An 18,964-nucleotide genomic window follows, 5' to 3' on the forward strand; every position below is an offset into this window, starting at 1 on the left:
CAATCTAGTTTAATAAACTCCTTCTCAAGAGGGAAGCTAAACTCATGCAAATATTAAATATAATTTCATTTAATATTTTGGTTAAAAAGGTATGGCTCAGTGAAAAAGACTTAAATGACTTATTAACTCCAAACTCATCAAGATAATTAAACCAACAAAAGGAATTACATTTTATACTTAATTAGACAATATCAATATGATCAGGTTTTACCCTTGATTGATAGGTGAAATACAAGCTGTCCACCTTTACACTATGCAAGTGCAGTAAACAGGAAAGGGTTTTTGTCAGAATAAGTACCGTATTTTTCCGGACTATAAGTCGCCCTTTTTTTCATAGTTTGGCAAGGGGTGCGACTTATACTCCGCAGCGACTTATATTAGAAATAAATTGAAATAAAAACATTGTTAACCCTCCTGTTATGTTCATTTGTGAGGAACAGAGATGATGTTCCTGGGTCAATTTGATGTATGAGGTATGTTAAGTGTTAAGAGTATGTTAAGTGACTCAGAGAATCAGCAAACCTTTTTTTACAGTAAGATCTTGAAGGCTAACAACATAATATTCTATTTTCCAATGATTTCATAGATTCAGAAATGCAATAAAAATGAAAAACTGTTTCTACAAAAACAGGATGAAAACAGAGTATTAGTTGGCCAATGATGCTTCATGAAAGGAATAAATAAATAAGTATGAGAAATAATTACTGTGAAATTATTAGATAAACAGTCTGCTATGATTGTGTCATATGAGGTTGTGAAAGTTAAAATGCGACTTATAGTCCAGTGCGACTTATCTGTGTTTTTTTCTACTTTATAATGCATTTTTGGGCTGGTGCGACTTATACTCCGGTGCGACTTATAGTCCGGAAAATACGTATTATGTTATAATGTTCATAATGTTATGGTATTATGTTACATATCAGTCGCGTACTTTCAAGCTGCGTTGACACCGAACGCGATTCACATGGAAAATTTGCGATGGCTGCCTCTCTTTTGCCAGCCACCACATGACCAAAAATGTGTTCCTTTAATCCCACCGGGGCTGTGTGTGGGAGGAGCTATCAGCTATTGTTTTTAGCCTGAAAGCTACACTGAGCGGTGTCTGTGTTTATTTTATTTAGAATGCATGAATGACACAGAATACGTTGACAGATCAGGTTAATTCATTTTGAAGAGGTCTACAAAAACATTGATAATGACGTCTCCATGTTTGGGATCCTTCAGATTCTTCCTGTTCAGTGAACATCTCTCCTGCTGCTGTGTCTGAAAGACGGCCGCTTATGCTGTGTTTCCGTCTCTGTCTAACCAAGTTTGATGGCTTGCTGTCCCAGGTTAACCCGAGAGGAAAAAAATAAAAACAAAAAACAAAATCAGGGGACTTTTTTTATTATTGTCTAGATGAAAAAAAGAAAAATATTATAAAATTCAGGAGGCCCAAGCAGGCTGTCTTTCCATCCAGCAGCGGCTCTCTATCTAGCCGCCAGCTCGCCTCTTGGGAGCCATATAGCGAGCTCAATGGGTCCAACCCCCGGGTTGTACCCATGTTCGCACAACAGTGGTTGGGACGGGTTCCTGAAACCCTGCTGCCCTCGAAGGGATAAAGTGAGTTAGGAAAATAAATGGAAGCCTAGGAGAACTATGGATCTATTCACTATATATGTTTTCCCACCCGCTGACGCTGAAAACGTCACGTGCCCTAAGTTTTCCATTTTTATATATGGCTATAAGAACAATAAAGACAGGCAGATCAAAAAAGTGATCGGTTGCGAACGAAACGGCAATTATCTCAAATAAATTTCATATTTTGACTAGACTAGAGAATGCAGTTCGAGCAGGATGTCGTTCATGTTAAAAATAAACACTGGAGACGATCGCGTTGATTGAAAAGTATAATTGCACTCAGAAGTTCGTTGCATATCTCGCGGACAGTGGCAGGCAAATCCAAACAAAATTAGTACGAACTAGAGCGCGCGATTGTGCTGCGATGAGCGATCACTTTGAAGTATAAACCGGCTTTTAAAGCGAACGACAAGAGCCGGCTTCTTCTGTCCTTTCCTGTTTTCCTCTTCAAGCTGTTCATAATTGGTCAATACGTGTTTGGGACGGGGGGAGAGAGGACCAGGTGCAACCAGAAGAGACAAAATCAATAAACAACGTATAGAAAATAAGTGACACTGGAAAATGAAGCAAAATCCAGAACCATTTCACTTTAATCGATAATACACAAAGAGAATTTACATCTGCAAGAAAACAATTCCATCTGGAACCTGCTCCATAACCGACCTGCACCTGAGAACTGAGAGAATCTTCTCCTAAACAGAGCAGATCATCACTGACTGAAGAAATCAGATCAGCTTTACAAAGCATAAACACCTAGTCTTTTTGAATGCCAACATGTGGCATTCATGTCACAGCAGTATTGTGGGAAAAAATCCTGTAAAGCGGGCGTTCCTCAATGTGTTTAACTCCGCCCACATTGAGGAACACCTTGGTCTGCACACTGCAGCCAGGGGCTTTTCTGTTATTTCCCCAGAGTTCAGATTTTTAAATATATTTTAAACCTCTGATCACGTCAGATTGCGTCTGTACCATTGACCTAACATTGAAACGGGCCGCCTCCGCAGCGCAAATCACGTTCGGTGTGAACGCAGCTTCAGAGAATCTTCATATTGAAATGTTTATTATTTTGTTTTTAGGATTTAAAGACAACATTAAATGCAACTAAACCTCATTTAGATGAAAAAATTGTAGGATTGCTCCGTTCTTGTTTTTTCCGTCAACACCACATGTCATAACATGTACGGGGTATCATTAGATGTAAATTACCCAGCTTTAAAGTCTACAGCAAATATATGATCTCATCCAAGTTACTGATCCAAAGTATTTCTCATTCATTTACCCCTTTATTCTTGTTTACTATCTGTAGTACATTCATGCACAAATGTCTTACATTGGCTCCTGCAAAGCACCCAACCTCCCACACGTGTTACTTAAACACCATGAAGCAGTTATCTGCCATATTCCTATCTCCCTTTCATACAGCTCAGTGCCATTTATCCCCTCTTAACTTTCTTTGATAGGTCATTAAACTGGTCTTGGAGCTATGAAAGAAAGCACTGCATCATGTCACATGTTCCATCTGCTGGCATGTTCAATCTGGGTCAGAAGGGCTCAAGTTCGTACGCCCTCCATATAACATTTTATATGTTAATTGATGCAACCAAGCCACGGGAGTCATTCTGTAGTGGTAGAGATGGGGGAGATGGGGAAAGATGAAGAGATGGACATAGGGAGGGAGTTGAGGAGATGCTGAAAATAGGTTTCGGTACATCTGTTTCAACGGCTTGAGGTTTGCTCCAGTTTTCGGTGTCAACAGCAGCATGTTCGCGAAGTGGAAGCTGAATCAGCATGTACTCGTATGGGAGTTCAGCCCTGTCCTACAAGATGAACATTTGGTTCTTTGCAGCACTGAAGAATTATAAATACTCCCACAAAAGATGTCTGCAAATCCACTACAATCTAATAAAGAGCCTTCACGATGCTCTGCATGATTACTAGAGGAAAGGAAAAGGCATAGCTGATATTTCCTTGTCTCTTTTTCTGTGTTATATAAATATTCATTCCCTTGCCCCAGTTCTATGATCACTTCTTACCCCCCTTTGTGTAATAAATGCATCGAACAGGCTGCACTTTGAGGGAGTTCAGGTTTTTTTTTTTTCAGATTTTGGCTGAATAATGGGGTTGTGCCAAACAGTAAACTAGCAGAAAGGCAAGAGACTTTAAAAGACTATCAGGAGTGCTGAAGAGAGCATTAAAAATTGCTGTCGCTGAGCAAAGCTTAAGCAGACAGACACACTGCTGACTGTGTGTCAGAACATTCAAACTAAAGGGCCGATCAATTTGTGGGGACCAGTTGGTACTAACCTCTCTGCTGTTCGTAGTGGAAAGTTTTAGCAAATGCATTTTTCATGGACATTATGAAGTTGATGTTCGTTTTATTAGCACATAAAAAGTATCCTGAGCAATTTATACTTTTTAGAATTACCTTTATTTCCCTTGGATAGAAAAGCTAAAATGATAAGTGATACCAGGTAAGTTTTTTGCAAGGTTTTACAGATTTATAAAAAAGAATTTTGTGTTGTGTCGATAACCTGCAGTAGTTTAGTGTCATATTATATTAGTCTCTTTTGTAGTTATGCACTTATAGTCTCTTAGTCTCTTTGTTGTTGGAAGACAATTCATTTTTGTATTTTTTCTTTTGTATTTTTAGTAATAGTGATTTTTCCTTTCTTTTCTATGGGCTGTCACCTTTTGCTTGCTCAGTAAAGGGATTAGACAGAAACCACTTTGATGTAATCTATTGGTCACTTTACTAGGCCATTAGCATCCACATTAAGATAATCTGGATTTATTGAAATGATCTGAAATAAATTGGATTATAACAATCACAATTAATAGGCTCTGTCTGTATTTTCCTTTTTTTGTTGAGGTTTTTTGAGACAACTTTGGTTGCAAACTGGTTCTTTATAAATAAACTAAATTGAATTGAATTGACTGTAAACATCAGACATGCGTTTTGTGGTGAACTGCTTTCCCTGGGAGTCAGTAAATGCCTTTTAGGCATTTCTATAAAGGGTCGATAATCAATATTTGAAAAAAATGTGTAAAAATTCATGATTAAAGCTAATGCTACAATAAAATAAAATAAAAAAATATAAATCAATTCCTTTGATTACTTGTGACTGCAACACTTGTCGATATACTTTAATTAAATACACAAATAAAATACATATTTTAAAACAAACTAATGTCGGTTTAGTTTTTATGTATTTTTTGGTTTATTATTTTTTTGTTGCAATTAAACAAAACTATGGAGTCCTAAACATAATTAAATAAATAAATATGACCTTGTGCAAATACACAATAAACCAATAAATCTCTTAATATATAAAAAGATCATGAAATTATGAAAAATCTGCACACATATTTTAAATTAGCCATTACATTATTGAATTTATTTCATTTTGCTTCAAAAACCTGTTTATTATTTTAAAATATTCATTTTTAATCATGTTGAATATTATTAGAATTCTATGGCTTCTAAAATCAATATTTTACAAAAGTAACTTTGTTTTTATTTCACATTGCTGTTTCTCAGAATGACTTATTTATTTCATAATGAGCTTTTTCAGCAGAATCCATACAAAACAACTGTCGTTTTTTTAACATGCACCTAAACTTTTAAATTGTTCAAGAAGCCTATTTGAATATTTAATATTTATTTATTTAATTGTTTGTTTATCTTTGTTTAACAGGAACATAACATGAAGTAACAAAGGAATTTGTACCAAAAAATATATATATTAAAAAAAATGTGTCGTAACAATTTTTTTCAATATATTGGTTTCACGCTTTTTGTGTATATCTTTGGTCAACAACCTAAACACATTAGACTTTAGGACTCTGACCTTTCCTAGAAGCTGTGGTAATTATGCTTTAATGTAATGTAAATCTGGGGTTAAAAGTGGACATGAACTTTTTAGCCAACCTTTTTTTCATTTCCTTTTGTTGGTGGGGGCTACTTTAGATGCCAAAATGAGGGACAGGGAGGAGCTCTCAGTTCTTTAATATCCAGAATTAATAGATCAGTCATATCAAAACTAATTGTTTATTTAATAGAAAACAGACATACTGAATAGACTGGAAAGACATTTTTTATTTTGCTACAGTAATGCAAAGGACACAACAACTTAAATTTTTACCTAGATTTGTGCAGTAAATTTAGGTGAGGTTAATTTTCTTTGCATTTATGTGAACACATATGCAAAACTTTTTAGGTGGCCATATTTTGTTTTACTAATAATAATAATAATTAAAAAAAATAATAATTTGGCCAATAAACCATTCTGGGTAATTTTTATTAATAGAATCACTAAAGCCAAATTATCTAATAGTAAACTTTTTGAAACATTATTTCATTTTTTTGAATTAAAACAAAATCGTGTTATATTATAATAATAATAGTTATTTGATGATCTTGTATAACAACTATAAATAAAGATTTTTTCCCTTTTGACTTATGTAAAAAACATTCCCTCAAATGCTTCCTGTATTTTTCCATATCCATTTAATGTAAAAAGGAAATGATATTTTACTCATTTAAATGCAAAAAAGAATACATACCACATTTCCAGAAGACATTTCAACAAAAATCTTTTTGTTTACAGTGAAATAACATCAACGATGAAGCGACATTTCAAATATATAGAGAAAGGCACACATTATGATTAATACACAATTGTTTTACCTGTTATCTGTGTAAGCTACTGCTGCAAAAACCTTTAATATGCTCAGTCCAATTTCATAAATTGTTAAAATACCTCCTCTATGTTTTTCTTTTATTCATGAGATATTCCACAGTATGAGCTACCAGCAAAATTTCCACTCAGAAATATTTGTTGGGACAGGGTCTCTATAATGAATGTATTACCATGGTAACTATTGCTGGTATTATTCGTAGATATCGAGTAATTTCACTGAAGACTTGCTTTCTTCTAATCCTTTAGGGAATTTGCACGTTGGAAGGTGAGGAACACTGCAATCGAGAGAAGGGACCTCATCCGCAACCCAGTGCCACTAATGCCAGAATTCCAGCGCAGCGTACGCTTGCTGGGCCGCCGACCCACAACTCAGCAGTTTATTGACACCATCATTAAGAAATACGGAACGCATATTCTTATCTCTGCCACCTTGGGAGGTAAGAGGAGTTCACTTTTTGTTTGGATGCTCCAGAGCTTGATCAACAATTTCTGTAAATACTTATTTCCCACAGTTTGGGGTTACATGATTTATGTGTAAATCATAGTCGCACAAATGCTTACTACAGAAAAAAAAAAGTTTTACCATGTGTTAGGATACAGTTTTAGTAGGAACAAATATTGTGCTACAGAAAATTATAAGCAAAATAGGTATCACGGTTCTTGTTTTAGTCATTTTTTTTGCATCAATATTTAACTTTTCTTTTTAATTTATATGTATATATTTTAATGTTCCGTCAGAATAAAAAAAAATGGCTTTTGGAATCTAATATAGTTTGATTTGTAGTATGCTGAAAATCAAAAACTATAGCAAACAAAAAAGAAGTAATGGGTTTATCAGTTACCCTGGCAACATGCAGGGATGCAGGGAATATTTTATTAGAAACTCACGCTAGTTATATTTCCTTAATTATGTAAAATGTTTTTGCAGTTAATGATGGTACAGACAATACCGTCATTAACTGTGCTAAGTTCCCACAACAGTGGGAACTGAAATGCAACATTTAGTTATTAAATGTAGCTTTTCTAAACTACTTAATTTCATGCAGTTGACCAATTTTAATTATTTCTGAACAATAACTAATTAAGTTTTTTTTTTAATAGGCTAAAGAGATCCCAAACTAAAATGTAAGCACTTCTTTTAAAAACAGCATAGTAGCAACATGAATAAAAGATAAACTCATGATGCAATTCAAGAGCATATTTGGTGCTTCAAAGGACACTTATTACACAATTTGACACCTTGAACATATGAATGCAGAAGGCATGAAGCTGCTGGGCTAGATGTTGAACAAGACTAAGATTACAGGAAGGCATTTGAAAAAAAAAGAAACGGACAAAAATTAACAGTGTCTTTTTCAACCACATCATCCATTTGGTCCTTCTTTTATTGCATCCTTTTTTTGTGTTTCCTGTCTCTTTTTACATTTAACCTCTGGCTCATCTTCACTGCCTTGTAATTACCCCCATGTTTTCTTTAACCTTGGGATCATTTTTTTTAGGTCAAATTATAAATCAGAACCAGTTTTTTTTTTTTTTTAATATTGTGTAACTGCCTCTGAGAAATTACTGTTAGACAGCACTTAGCAAAAAAATACAGTCTTGTGTTTAGTCACTTACATTTGTTGTTGCATGGAACATTGAACAGAAAACAATTATTTTTGTTTCCCTTTAAAGTAAAAAATGAGTGGTAAAATGTAAAAAAAAAGTAAATAAAACATTTTTTTTAAATTCAGTCCCTTGTCTAGATTGTCAACTTGCTTGCTGGATATGTGTGTAGACCCAAAAGGGTAGAAAAAAACAGTCAACTGGTATAAGTTTTTTCTAGGTTATTTAAGACTTTTACCCTCATAGTCAACATGCTTTCTCAACTATAATCTCTCTAAATTGCTGGCTAATTTAGTCTTTAAAAAATGAATATAAAATAACACCTGTGCACTAGTGGAGTTTTTTCTAGTTTTGTTTACCATTTAAGAACTTTAAAACCCCAAGTCACAATTGGGGCGGCGGTTTGATCCCCGCTCCCCCCAGTAAACTGTCGTTGTGTCCCTGGGAAAGACACTTCACCCTCACTGGTGTGTGAATACATGAATGTCCTGGTGATGGTCAGAGGGACCATATGCGCGAACTGACAGCCAAGCTTCTGTCATCACCAAGTTTGAATGAGGAGTAAATGAATAATGGCCACAATGTAAGCGCTTTGGGCGTCTGGAAAAGCACAAATAAATCAAATCCAAAATTATTATTATTATTATTAATTGCTAATTATTGCGCTAAACAATAAAAAGGCTTTTATTTTGGCATTACCATATTTTCAACCATGCTTCATACTTTTTACAATAGAACTTTAAAGAGAAGAAGCGCACTCAGAATGCTTCTGAAGTAGATTTTTAACAACAACTCCATTGCATTTTGTGATTCCAGCTACATGTCATCACAGCAATCTCACAAAAATGTTTTGATTCCTACAAAATAAGGCATTTTGTTGACAGATATGTTGCAAGTACTCACCTGTCAACCATGTCATACTGTTATGCAGCCTCAAACGTACAAACTGAAATTCTGCTCTTTAGTCGTTTTTTTTTTGTGCTGTGGGGGGAAATAGGAAGTATACAAGTAGTTGCAGTTTGTGACAGGAGCTGGCACAAATCACAGACTGCACAAATCTTGACCTTAAAATGAGGATTGAGGACATTTGTGGAGTGGTAAAAGTTTAAGTCTAAGGCAAATAGAGTCCACCATAGCTTCATACACCCAAGTGTTACTAATTATTGTTTAGGAAAACGATCTTACATTGTAGTATTTCTAAATTATTGCTGTGAACAGGAGATCAATTCATTAAAGTCTTGTTTGATTTTGGAGCCAACATTCTTGTTATGTCCTTGGAAGAGTCTCAGCTTATTTAGGAGAGTATTAATTAGAAATGATAACTCAGGCAAGGTTTTCTTGCTCTCCTTTTGTCCACTCATGCTTAGCTGAAGTGAGCATATTTTCCATGAGGTGAGCATTTTTTTTCCCCCAGAAATGAAGCAAAGGAACAACTTAAGCTTTACGAGAAGCCGGATACCTGTTCGGCAAGGGTGGCTGTGTCTTAAGCCTGTAATACATTGGGGCAAAAAAATATTTAATCAGCCACCAATTGAGCAAGTTCTCCGACTTAAAAAGGTGAGAGAGGCCTGTAATTCTCACCATAGGTGTACCTCAACTATGAGAGACAAAATGAGAGAAAAGATAAAAAAACAGAAAATCACAGTGTCTGATTTCTTTATTAATTTAATTTAAATCATGCTGGAAAATAAGTATTTGTTCAATAACAAAAGTTCAGGTCAATACTTTGTTATACACCCTTTGCTGGCAATGACAGCAGTCTAATGTTTTCTGTTCTTCTTCAAAGGTTTTTCACAAACTGTTGCTGGTATTTTGGCCCATCCCTCCATGCAGATCTTCTCTAGAGCAGTGATGTTTTGTGCTGTCACACAAAACATCACTTTCAACTCCCCTAAAAGGTTTTCTATGGGGTTGAGATCTGGAGACTGGCTAGGCCACTCCAGGACCTTGAAATGCTTTTTATGAAGCCACTCCGTTGTTACCCAGGCAGTGTGTTTGGCATTGTTGTATTGCTGAAAGACCCAGCCATGTTTTATCTTCAATGCCGTTGCTGATGGAAGGAGATTTTCACTCAAAATCTGAAGATACATGCAATTATTCTTAAAATAATTTATATGGATCAGTCGTCCTGGTCCCTTTACTGATAAACATCCCCTAAGCATGATGTTTCCACCCCTTGCTTTACAATAAATATGGTCTTCTTTGGATTCAACTCAGCATTCTTTCTTGTAGAAAGTGAAATTCTTACTAAAAAAGTTCTATTTTGGTTTCATTTGACCATAGAACATTCTCCCACAAATCTTCTAGATCATCCAAATGCTCTCTAGCAAACTTAGCACATGTACTGGCTTTGGCAGGGGGACACGTCTGGCACTGCAGGAATTGAGTCCCTGGCGTAGTGTATTACTGATTGTAGCCTTTTGTTACTTTGGTCCCAGCTCTCTGCAGGCCATTCACTAGGTTCCCCCAAGTAGTTCTGGGATTTTTGCTCACCGTTCTTGTGATCTTTTTGACCCCACAGTGTGAGATCTTGCGGAAAGCCTATATGGAGGGAGATTATCAGTGGTCGTGTATGTCTTCTGCTTCCTAATAATTGCTCCCACTTAATTTCTTCACAGCAAGCTGCTTACCTTTTGGAGAGTCAGTCTTCCAAGCCTTCCAAGCCAAGCATAATTTACAAATGCAGACAATGTGATTTTTTTTTTCTCATTTAATCTCTGATAGTTGAGGTATACCCATAATGAAAATTACAAGACTTGCAAAAATGATGGCTGACTAAATAATTTTTTGCCCAACTGTTTGTCTGTGTAATAAAATTCTTCATGCTCATATTTAAGAAAAAATGATCACACTGAGATCCACTCTTAATCTTCCTGGAAATTAAAGTAAAAAAGGTGACATGTTACAAAGAAATTGGTACATTTAGACCACATGCTTTGGTCTAGTTGTTGTAGTTGAAATTAGAATTGTTACAGTGCTTACAATGCAACTTAAACCAGAAATTGCAGTTCTTGTGTTGAAGTTAGGTACTACAGAGAGAAGTTTTGGAGTGACAGGATGCTTTTTTCTCTCCAGCTATCACTCTAAGGTCCTTAACTTACCCTAAAGCTCTTAAAGGCTATAATATTTATCTCCAAAAAAATGGCATTTAGGTAATAGGAAATTCCTACTGCATTCAGCATCTTGTGTTAATATGCACTCAAATATGCATTACTTGATTGTTTTGTTTATAAAAACAATTCATTTGTATCAATAGATTTTCAAGATCTGTAAACACTAACAAAGTGACTGACAAATTCAACTATATTTTCAAAATGATTTCCAGTTTAGTATCCCACTACCTAAAACTTGAGATTCTGGTACATCTAAATGATTCAATTGAGGCATAAAGTCATGTAGAAATGTACAGTTTGATGACATCCTGGGAGCTCGCAGCATGTGCGACATTCAAAGCTGCAGCACAGAAATAAATAAAAAAATCTCAGGCTTTTTTTCTTTTTTTGACAAAAGCCTTTACTGCTGCGAATCAGTTAAACTCAGTTCTGAGGCAGACAGTGGAATCCACATCCCAATAGTTGAATGCATACGCTTAAGAGCCTGCATACGCTTAATCTGCCTGTAGCTGTGGGAGAGAATGATCTGCAGAACCGCACACTGGCAACAGATCTCCGAAATGAAACTTCTCAGAAAGTTTTTTCTCTTTTTTTTTTTTTTATATGTGGTAAATAATGTATTGCGGACTTAAATCAGGATTGGAATTTTTTTAAGCTGCAGCATTTCAAGATACATGTCCATTTTTTTAAGCTTTAAGAAATACATCTCTTGATATATGTCACTTTTTTGTTAAGAGAAAGCTAGTCTTTCTTTGTGAGCAGACTATGTCAATATAAAGAAAATATCACAGCAACAAAGTACAGTTTCTAAAAGATCAAACCCATTCTATAGTGTTAAGTACAAAAAAACAACCTCCTATTTGAAACCACTTGGCAATGAATAGGGGAGTGACTAAAAATTACTACTCCTTGTCTACATCCCTGAACTTCCTCTTTGGTCTTCCTTGTGGACCTGATGGATCCAGAGCAGATAAAAACCCTCGATTTTGAAAAATATTGTGACGCACTACCTGAAATGGGCGGGCCATAGTCTCCCTGCTCCGCTCCGATGCATCCACAAAACTGTACGGCTAGACAGCTCTGAAGGGTTACTTCCACACCAACAGTCCTGCCCACAATTAAGAGGCGGAATTTCTGATGAATCCTGCAGAAACTGTCTAAAAAAACAACACAGACTTTTTGAGATTGGCTAAAAAAAATGCAAAATCATATTTAAAAGACACTGGGAAAGATTGTACAATAGATGGAAATATAGTTGGAGTGAGACTTTAATATTAGATCATTTTAATCACAATTTTCTTTGCACTGCAATTGAATAAAACCTGTTTTCTATAAGTCATTGAATTTTTTTTTGATAAATGTAAAGTCTTAAGACTTTCAAGATATTGTACTGTTGACTTTGTTTTTTATGGGCTGTGATTATTTCAACTTCAGCCCATTGCTTTTTTTTGCATACAAATTCAACACATTGGTAAAACATCGTATATAAATTGCTTTAAGTCTTTTAAAATGAATTATCTGTGTTTTGATATTTTAAAAGACACATCTAAATTTTTTTGTGTTATTTTCAAGCATAAACCATAACTGTGTCTTAAAATAGCAGTTATATATATATATATATATATATATATATATATATTATATATATAAATAAACAATTTCAGTATATTGATGGAGTTATGAAGATTTGTTTAAATATATAATTGTTTTTTGACTGTAATTCAACTTGACCTAAAATCATACTTATTTAAGAAATATTTGCAAATAAAATTAGTTTAAAACACAATATTAGGTATTTTAATGTGTATTATATGAAATATATTTAATGTACAAAATAAACAACATTACACGTGACACCTCTTTAAAAAGGCTTCTCTAAGGGGGAAAAAAAAAAAAAAAATCTCCTTTCCAATGAAAATATTAAGCAAAGCACTCTGCTGGTTTTCAGGGGAGAAAAAAATCGTATTTATTTGAAACTAGGCACCCCCGGCCACCCCATTACCTTAAAACCCTATTTGTGCTGTTAGCAGTCAGTGACCTCTATACAAATGCGTAGGCAAAGAGCAGTTTTTCATCTAAAAGTGCCTTTATGCACACACACAGCCACACACACATAGCCTCATGTTGATTTAAGGTGAAAAAGAACATTGTTTTTAAATTCAGCTCAGCTGTAAACACATATACTCCGCATGAGCTGAATAATTCTGGCACCGAGCCAGTAAGGTGCCCTATAATAATGTTTTGCCAACAGAAATGAATTTTTAAAGCTGTGCAGGTAACGATTTTACCTGACCAGCAGCAGTCCCTGTACAATATTTATGACTAGAGCACCTATTTTATGCCACACTAAATTGCAATAAAGATACAAAAAAGAGTCAGATCAAGGACCTAATGTCTGACCATTATTTTTGTGCATTAGTGCAGGGCAAGTGTGTGTAAGTAAGTTTGCCAGCCCCTGAGGGAAAGAGAGCATGGCAGCAACTGAGAATGAGCCTTTTTAGCCTTAGTGGTTGACTCCAACCAGGCATGAGACATCAGCTCTGACTGTTAGCGCCCCTGGTCATGGTCACCAGCAGTTAACTGACTGATTCTAATGCATCACTCCAAGCCAAATACCCATTCACAGCACTGTGAACGTATGCCACATTCTCTTGAGAAAGGTCTAAGTGTAATGTTTGCCTTACCCCTTGATTCTTGGTAGAGAAATGTTTGCTCACTGGAGGGAAAATATTGATTTTTGTTTCCTGTGTATATTTGTTGTAGTGAAGCCAAAATATTTATGTCCATAGATTAAAATCCCCTCAAATATATGGCAGTGAAAACATACAGTGTGCATAATCTGATTTATTATGGTTAAGGAAAAGGTGAAGATTTAATTTCTTACTTTCTAAACAATTTTGTTGGGGATTCCATTTTATTTAGTTATTTATTTTAATAAAATCGTTCAATTTATTGAAGTCCATCACTTTAAGGATAAAGTATTTGGTAGATATTATAGGATTGGTTCTGGAGGGGTTATGATTTTGGAAAGAAATTTTACATTTACTTAATATCCAACTGCTGTTGTCATCTTGTGCTGATGTGGAAGGAGCGGATATAGTCAAATAATTGTCTTCTGTTGAATTCCTATTGTTAAAAGCTTGTTTTATTTTGAAACATTTAGTAAGTGTAGTAGAGTTGCCTTGAGCAATAAATTAAAGTTTTGATTTTAAATCTATATTATTCTGAGGTTTTTTGATAGAGAGAAGTTCTGATGATGTCCAAGTCATTTCTCCTACAGTCATTTTTTTTTTCTCAGAATGTGCTATATTTGAAATACATCTAATCTAAAATTGAACCTAAATTACACTCATTAATATCTCTTGAGACCTCAGCCAGGGCCAAAGCCTGCTCCAGATAGAATACTACATGCCCGGAATAAAATCAAGGCTGGACAACTGTAACTTTTTCAGAGAAAATTTCGGATGCACTGTTTAAGTTTGCAAGGCTGCTGCTAAACAAACCACAAGATCTCAGCAAATATTGTCTTCTGCACCAAAGAAATGTTTTCCCATAACTCATCGCCAAGTTTGGATAGAACCGATTATGGTTTGGTATATTGCTGTCAAAGGAACTGGACATCTTCTAGTTATAAGTACTTTTGAATAAATGTATGACAATTTTTATTCTATTTTAACAAATAAAACAAATGAAAAGAGGAAACATTCTTCTGTGTAGCAGTCAGAGAGTGTTAGCATCTCCACATGAGTTGGTAATTTCGTTCAACCATAAATATGTGAGTAATTTCGGGCATCCAGATGACGGCAGTCAATTCTCACAATCTGGAGAAACGTCACACACAATGCCTCATTGTAAACAAACAGATGTAGTCCTCCTGTGGTACCGGAATCTGCTCCATGTGGCTATACCGCAAATGCCTCAGTTTCTTTCTTTTTTAATTTTCTTGGCTATAATTAAATATCTGTCAGTGCAATGCTGCCATTCTTTTATGTGTGCTTGAATTTCATTCGTTTTTGTTTGTTTTCAATGGCAAGGTTTAAGAAAATTATGCATAAGTCTAATGTGTTTTCTCATCAGAAGACAACATTCCTGTGGTGTTCAGATATTGAATAAAAAAAAAAAGAAATGATGTCACTCGATGTCTCTTGGAGGTAATGCCGTACCAATGGGGTCTCCGTGGAGATGTTTTGGGGTGTTGCCAGCTGGGAACAAAGTGACAAACATGTTGACTGTTCCTGGAAAACTGGGACATTCAGTTTCTCACATTGCAGCTGTTTGCCTTAAGTATTCCAATATCTGACTTGTTACCTTAAGATTTTTATTTAAAAGGTTACGTAAGCCCAACTTTGATACATTTTACATTTAATATTTGCAGTAATCGTGTCATTTCATTTTAAGCATTATGTAAGAAATTCACGATTTTTTTGTACTTTACTGGTTAAAGTTTCAAAAATAAAAAAATGTTCATTAATGTTTAAATTATAACTATACAACCATGTATGTCTTTGTGTACTTCTGTCTTGCAGGAGAGGAAGCTTTGACAATGTACCTGGCGAAAAACAAGCTAGACAGAAAGCTCGCCAATGCTACCCAGAATGTGGAGGCTCTTCATCAGTTGGCCTCATCTTACTTTATCGACCGTGATGTCACTATGAGGAAGCTGCATGAGATCCAGATTTCCACAAATGCTATCAAGGTTAGTTCTTGTCTTTTTTTAAATAATGCACATGTAAGCACAAACATTACATTTTTGCTCTTTAACTGATTTTTTGTAACAGTGGACATATTGGGCCATGGCTTTAGTTGTTTGTAGTACCGCCACCGATGTCATAAATTGGTGTTTTCCAAAATTGCTGATAGGAAATAGTGGAAATACAACTGTGCTGGTAAAAAGTTGTGTCTTTATGGAGACAAATACATGCCATGAGAGGTAAAAGCTTCCAGGTAAAAGCTTCCAAACACAATCAAATTTCATTTTCTGTGAGCGAATTAGCTGGTGTTAATTTCAAGCACTGCTGATTGTAATTATTTAGACTTTTGTGGTTTTCATCTGCAAGATCCTATCAAAACATAAATGTTGGCATGTGTGTAAACATACTGTGCCACACATATTGTATATTAGTACCTTTGAATGATATACTTTTCATCATGCAACATCGCATTATATTTTGCCAACATTTGCTAACTACTAGACTCTAATGCATAAAAAAACCCAAATCTACATGTTAAGGAATTCATTTAACTCTGAAGATTAATTCTAAAGTGTTTGACTGGTACAATATGCTGGAATAGGTTTATTTATGTCAAGACAAAATGTTGTTCACTTGTAAAAACATGGGGGTAATCATTTTCACAGATTTCTTATTTACATAATCGTAATAATTAAGCAGTTTTTTAGGTCAACATCACAACACAAAATCTTCAAACAACTGACTTTGGTAATAAGGTAAAATGATAACAGATGTCAGATACAAAAGTAATTATTTATATGACAGAAATGCCAGCAATTAAAAGCCCACCTGAATTATAAATTAATGCTAGATTTATGTATCTACTCATCCATTTTAAAGATGCACCGTTCAATTACTTTGATGCTTCCAGCTACAGTATGGCCCTCTAATCAAAGAGACAGTTTTTGGAAAGAAAATCAACAGGACTGCAGGCATCCTGGAGGCATATTGAACACATACAAGTTTCAGAGATCCAAGAAAACCGCCTTTAATTGATTTCTCCTCTAAGTGTCTCCAAGCATCCACAGGAAGGATGCTCATTTGTGCCTGCTTGCTTTTCATGCACTCCATCCCAGGGTATAAAATGCCCAACCTAGCACCCATCTTTTTTACTCGGTCTGGCAAAAACATGCATTGATAAAAAGCATTTTTTAACATTTCCACAAGAGTTACTTCTGTACTTTGTAAAAGATATTTGGCAGGCAGTTTTAAAACTTTTTTTTTTTCCCTGTGGGCCCTGCTGCTGCCTTACACTTCATTTAATTTTTAAAAGCATTAGATAACATTGTTGGATTTAATTTAGGAAGAACAGAAGACACTTTTGTTCACAACAACATCCCTGTTGTCACAGCTGCTGCCGTGCACCTGTTCTATCACACCTGAACACAAAAATCTCAAGTATACCCATTCCGTGATTTGCCAACCCAGAACAACGCAGTCTACATTCAAGCAGCACCTTTCCAGCTTTTTGTTGTTGTGAGTGACAAGTGGATTAAGCTTCTTTGGCAGATGAGACTTCAGGTAGCGTGAAGTCAAGCATGACAAAATTAAGCAGACCTGACAGTGGCTGATGCTGAGTCAGTTTCTTGGGAAAGCAACGCAAGGGGCATTAAAAGGGGGGAGGCACACACAGAGGCACGCATGCATCTGCAAAGCTGAGTGGACTGCCTTTCTGCTTTTAAAAACTGATGGATTGCAAGCATATGTGGAAAAGAGAGGGTTTTAGTCAGGTTATCAATGAATAGGTAATTAATTTGTGATTGCTATATCAACTAATGTTCATTACTGAAATATTGCATTTTTATGGTACAAATAATTTATTCAGTTTGCAAAAGACATAAAAATGACAAAAGACATAGGTGGCCGTGTTAATGTGTGTGTACTTGTGACCTAGTAAGGACTAGTTCAGCATAGCCACGCATGTAAAGAGACCACTACAGCTCTGGATACTTTTAAAGAGTTTTAATGCAGAGGAATAGAATTCTATGCTTTTGTTCCTGACCTAGTGTAGTGGGCACTAGCTTTATACCAAAGCTGTGAAAGGATGTTAGTTAAAGGTTACCGTTAAGCACAAGAATCAGAATATATTTATGGCCACTGTTGGTAAGTGTGACCTTCACCAGCTACAAGTTTTTTGCAGTAACTGGTGCTAAATTAGAGCAGAAAATTAATTAAACATAAATAAGAGGAAGATATTCCAACAACATGAATACAAATACAATAAGCTAAATGGACTGGACTTCTTATTTACATTTGAAGTTAGAACGTCCTTGTACATGCAATTGCCAGTACACAGCCACAGAGAGGGAGTAGCATTTTATATCTTCTTTCTCTTTCGGCTTTTCCCATCAGGGGTCGCCACAGCGAATCATCCTTTTCCACCTCACTCTATCAGTAGCATTTAGTATATATATATATATATAGCATTTTATATATATATATATATATATATATATATATATATATATATATATATATATATATATATATATATATATATATCAAATTGGGGGTATTACTATGCAATTTAAGTGTTTAATGAGCAGTAACTTATAAATAAATTTACTATCATGCGAAAGCAAGAACAAAGTAATTTTGGGGATGTTACTCAGCGTAAAAAAATAAAAAATACAACTAAAGAAAATGCGTGCTTTGTTCAAAGTGTGCTTTTAACATTTTGTTGGTTAAACTAAAATAAACTAAGCATATAATAACATGTAAATATAAATAAGCTTAAAAAAAGTCACTGTCTTCATGTTATGGAGTAACACCCTAAAGTGGACTATCAAAATGATGCTACCTTACTGGTTCCTAAAACAAGGTTCAAAAAGAAAATCCAAGATTGCAAAGGTAAGTCCAAAATTGAACCAACACTGTCGCGGGATGTTGTCAGCTCTCTTATGGTATCCTAGAACATTTAGCATTGGGTCAGGCGTTATTCAAGTTCTTGCTGGACCTCCTGGAACACTTAAATACACTCACATGCACATACTCAATCATGTATAAACACATAAACAAATGCAGACACTCAAGGGCCGGAACAGTAAGATCAGCTTTCATTTTTATTTGGTCTTCTTGTGTTATTAAAAAGTGAAAAGCATGCTTTACAAACAGATGTATACTTTCTACAGCTGTAAGATACTATGACAGAAAGTAGTTAATTGTTTGATAGTGTTGGAAAAGAAAACAAGAAAAT

The 18,964-nt window shown here is 35.1% G+C and overlaps 1 protein-coding gene across 1 annotated transcript in view; it reads left to right on the top strand.

The window, feature by feature from the left end:
• Positions 1–18,964, top strand: part of brinp1 (BMP/retinoic acid inducible neural specific 1) — a 136,510-nt gene that overhangs the window by 61,099 nt on the left and 56,447 nt on the right. Inside the window, exons 3-4 of the mRNA XM_023960391.1 lie at positions 6,567–6,757; positions 15,565–15,734. Of these exons, the coding sequence (XP_023816159.1) occupies positions 6,567–6,757; positions 15,565–15,734 (361 nt within the window). The remainder of the gene's footprint in view (positions 1–6,566; positions 6,758–15,564; positions 15,735–18,964) is intronic.

Source organism: Oryzias latipes, chromosome 12 (assembly GCF_002234675.1).
Source record: "Oryzias latipes chromosome 12, ASM223467v1".
Lineage (NCBI taxonomy): Eukaryota > Metazoa > Chordata > Actinopteri > Beloniformes > Adrianichthyidae > Oryzias > Oryzias latipes.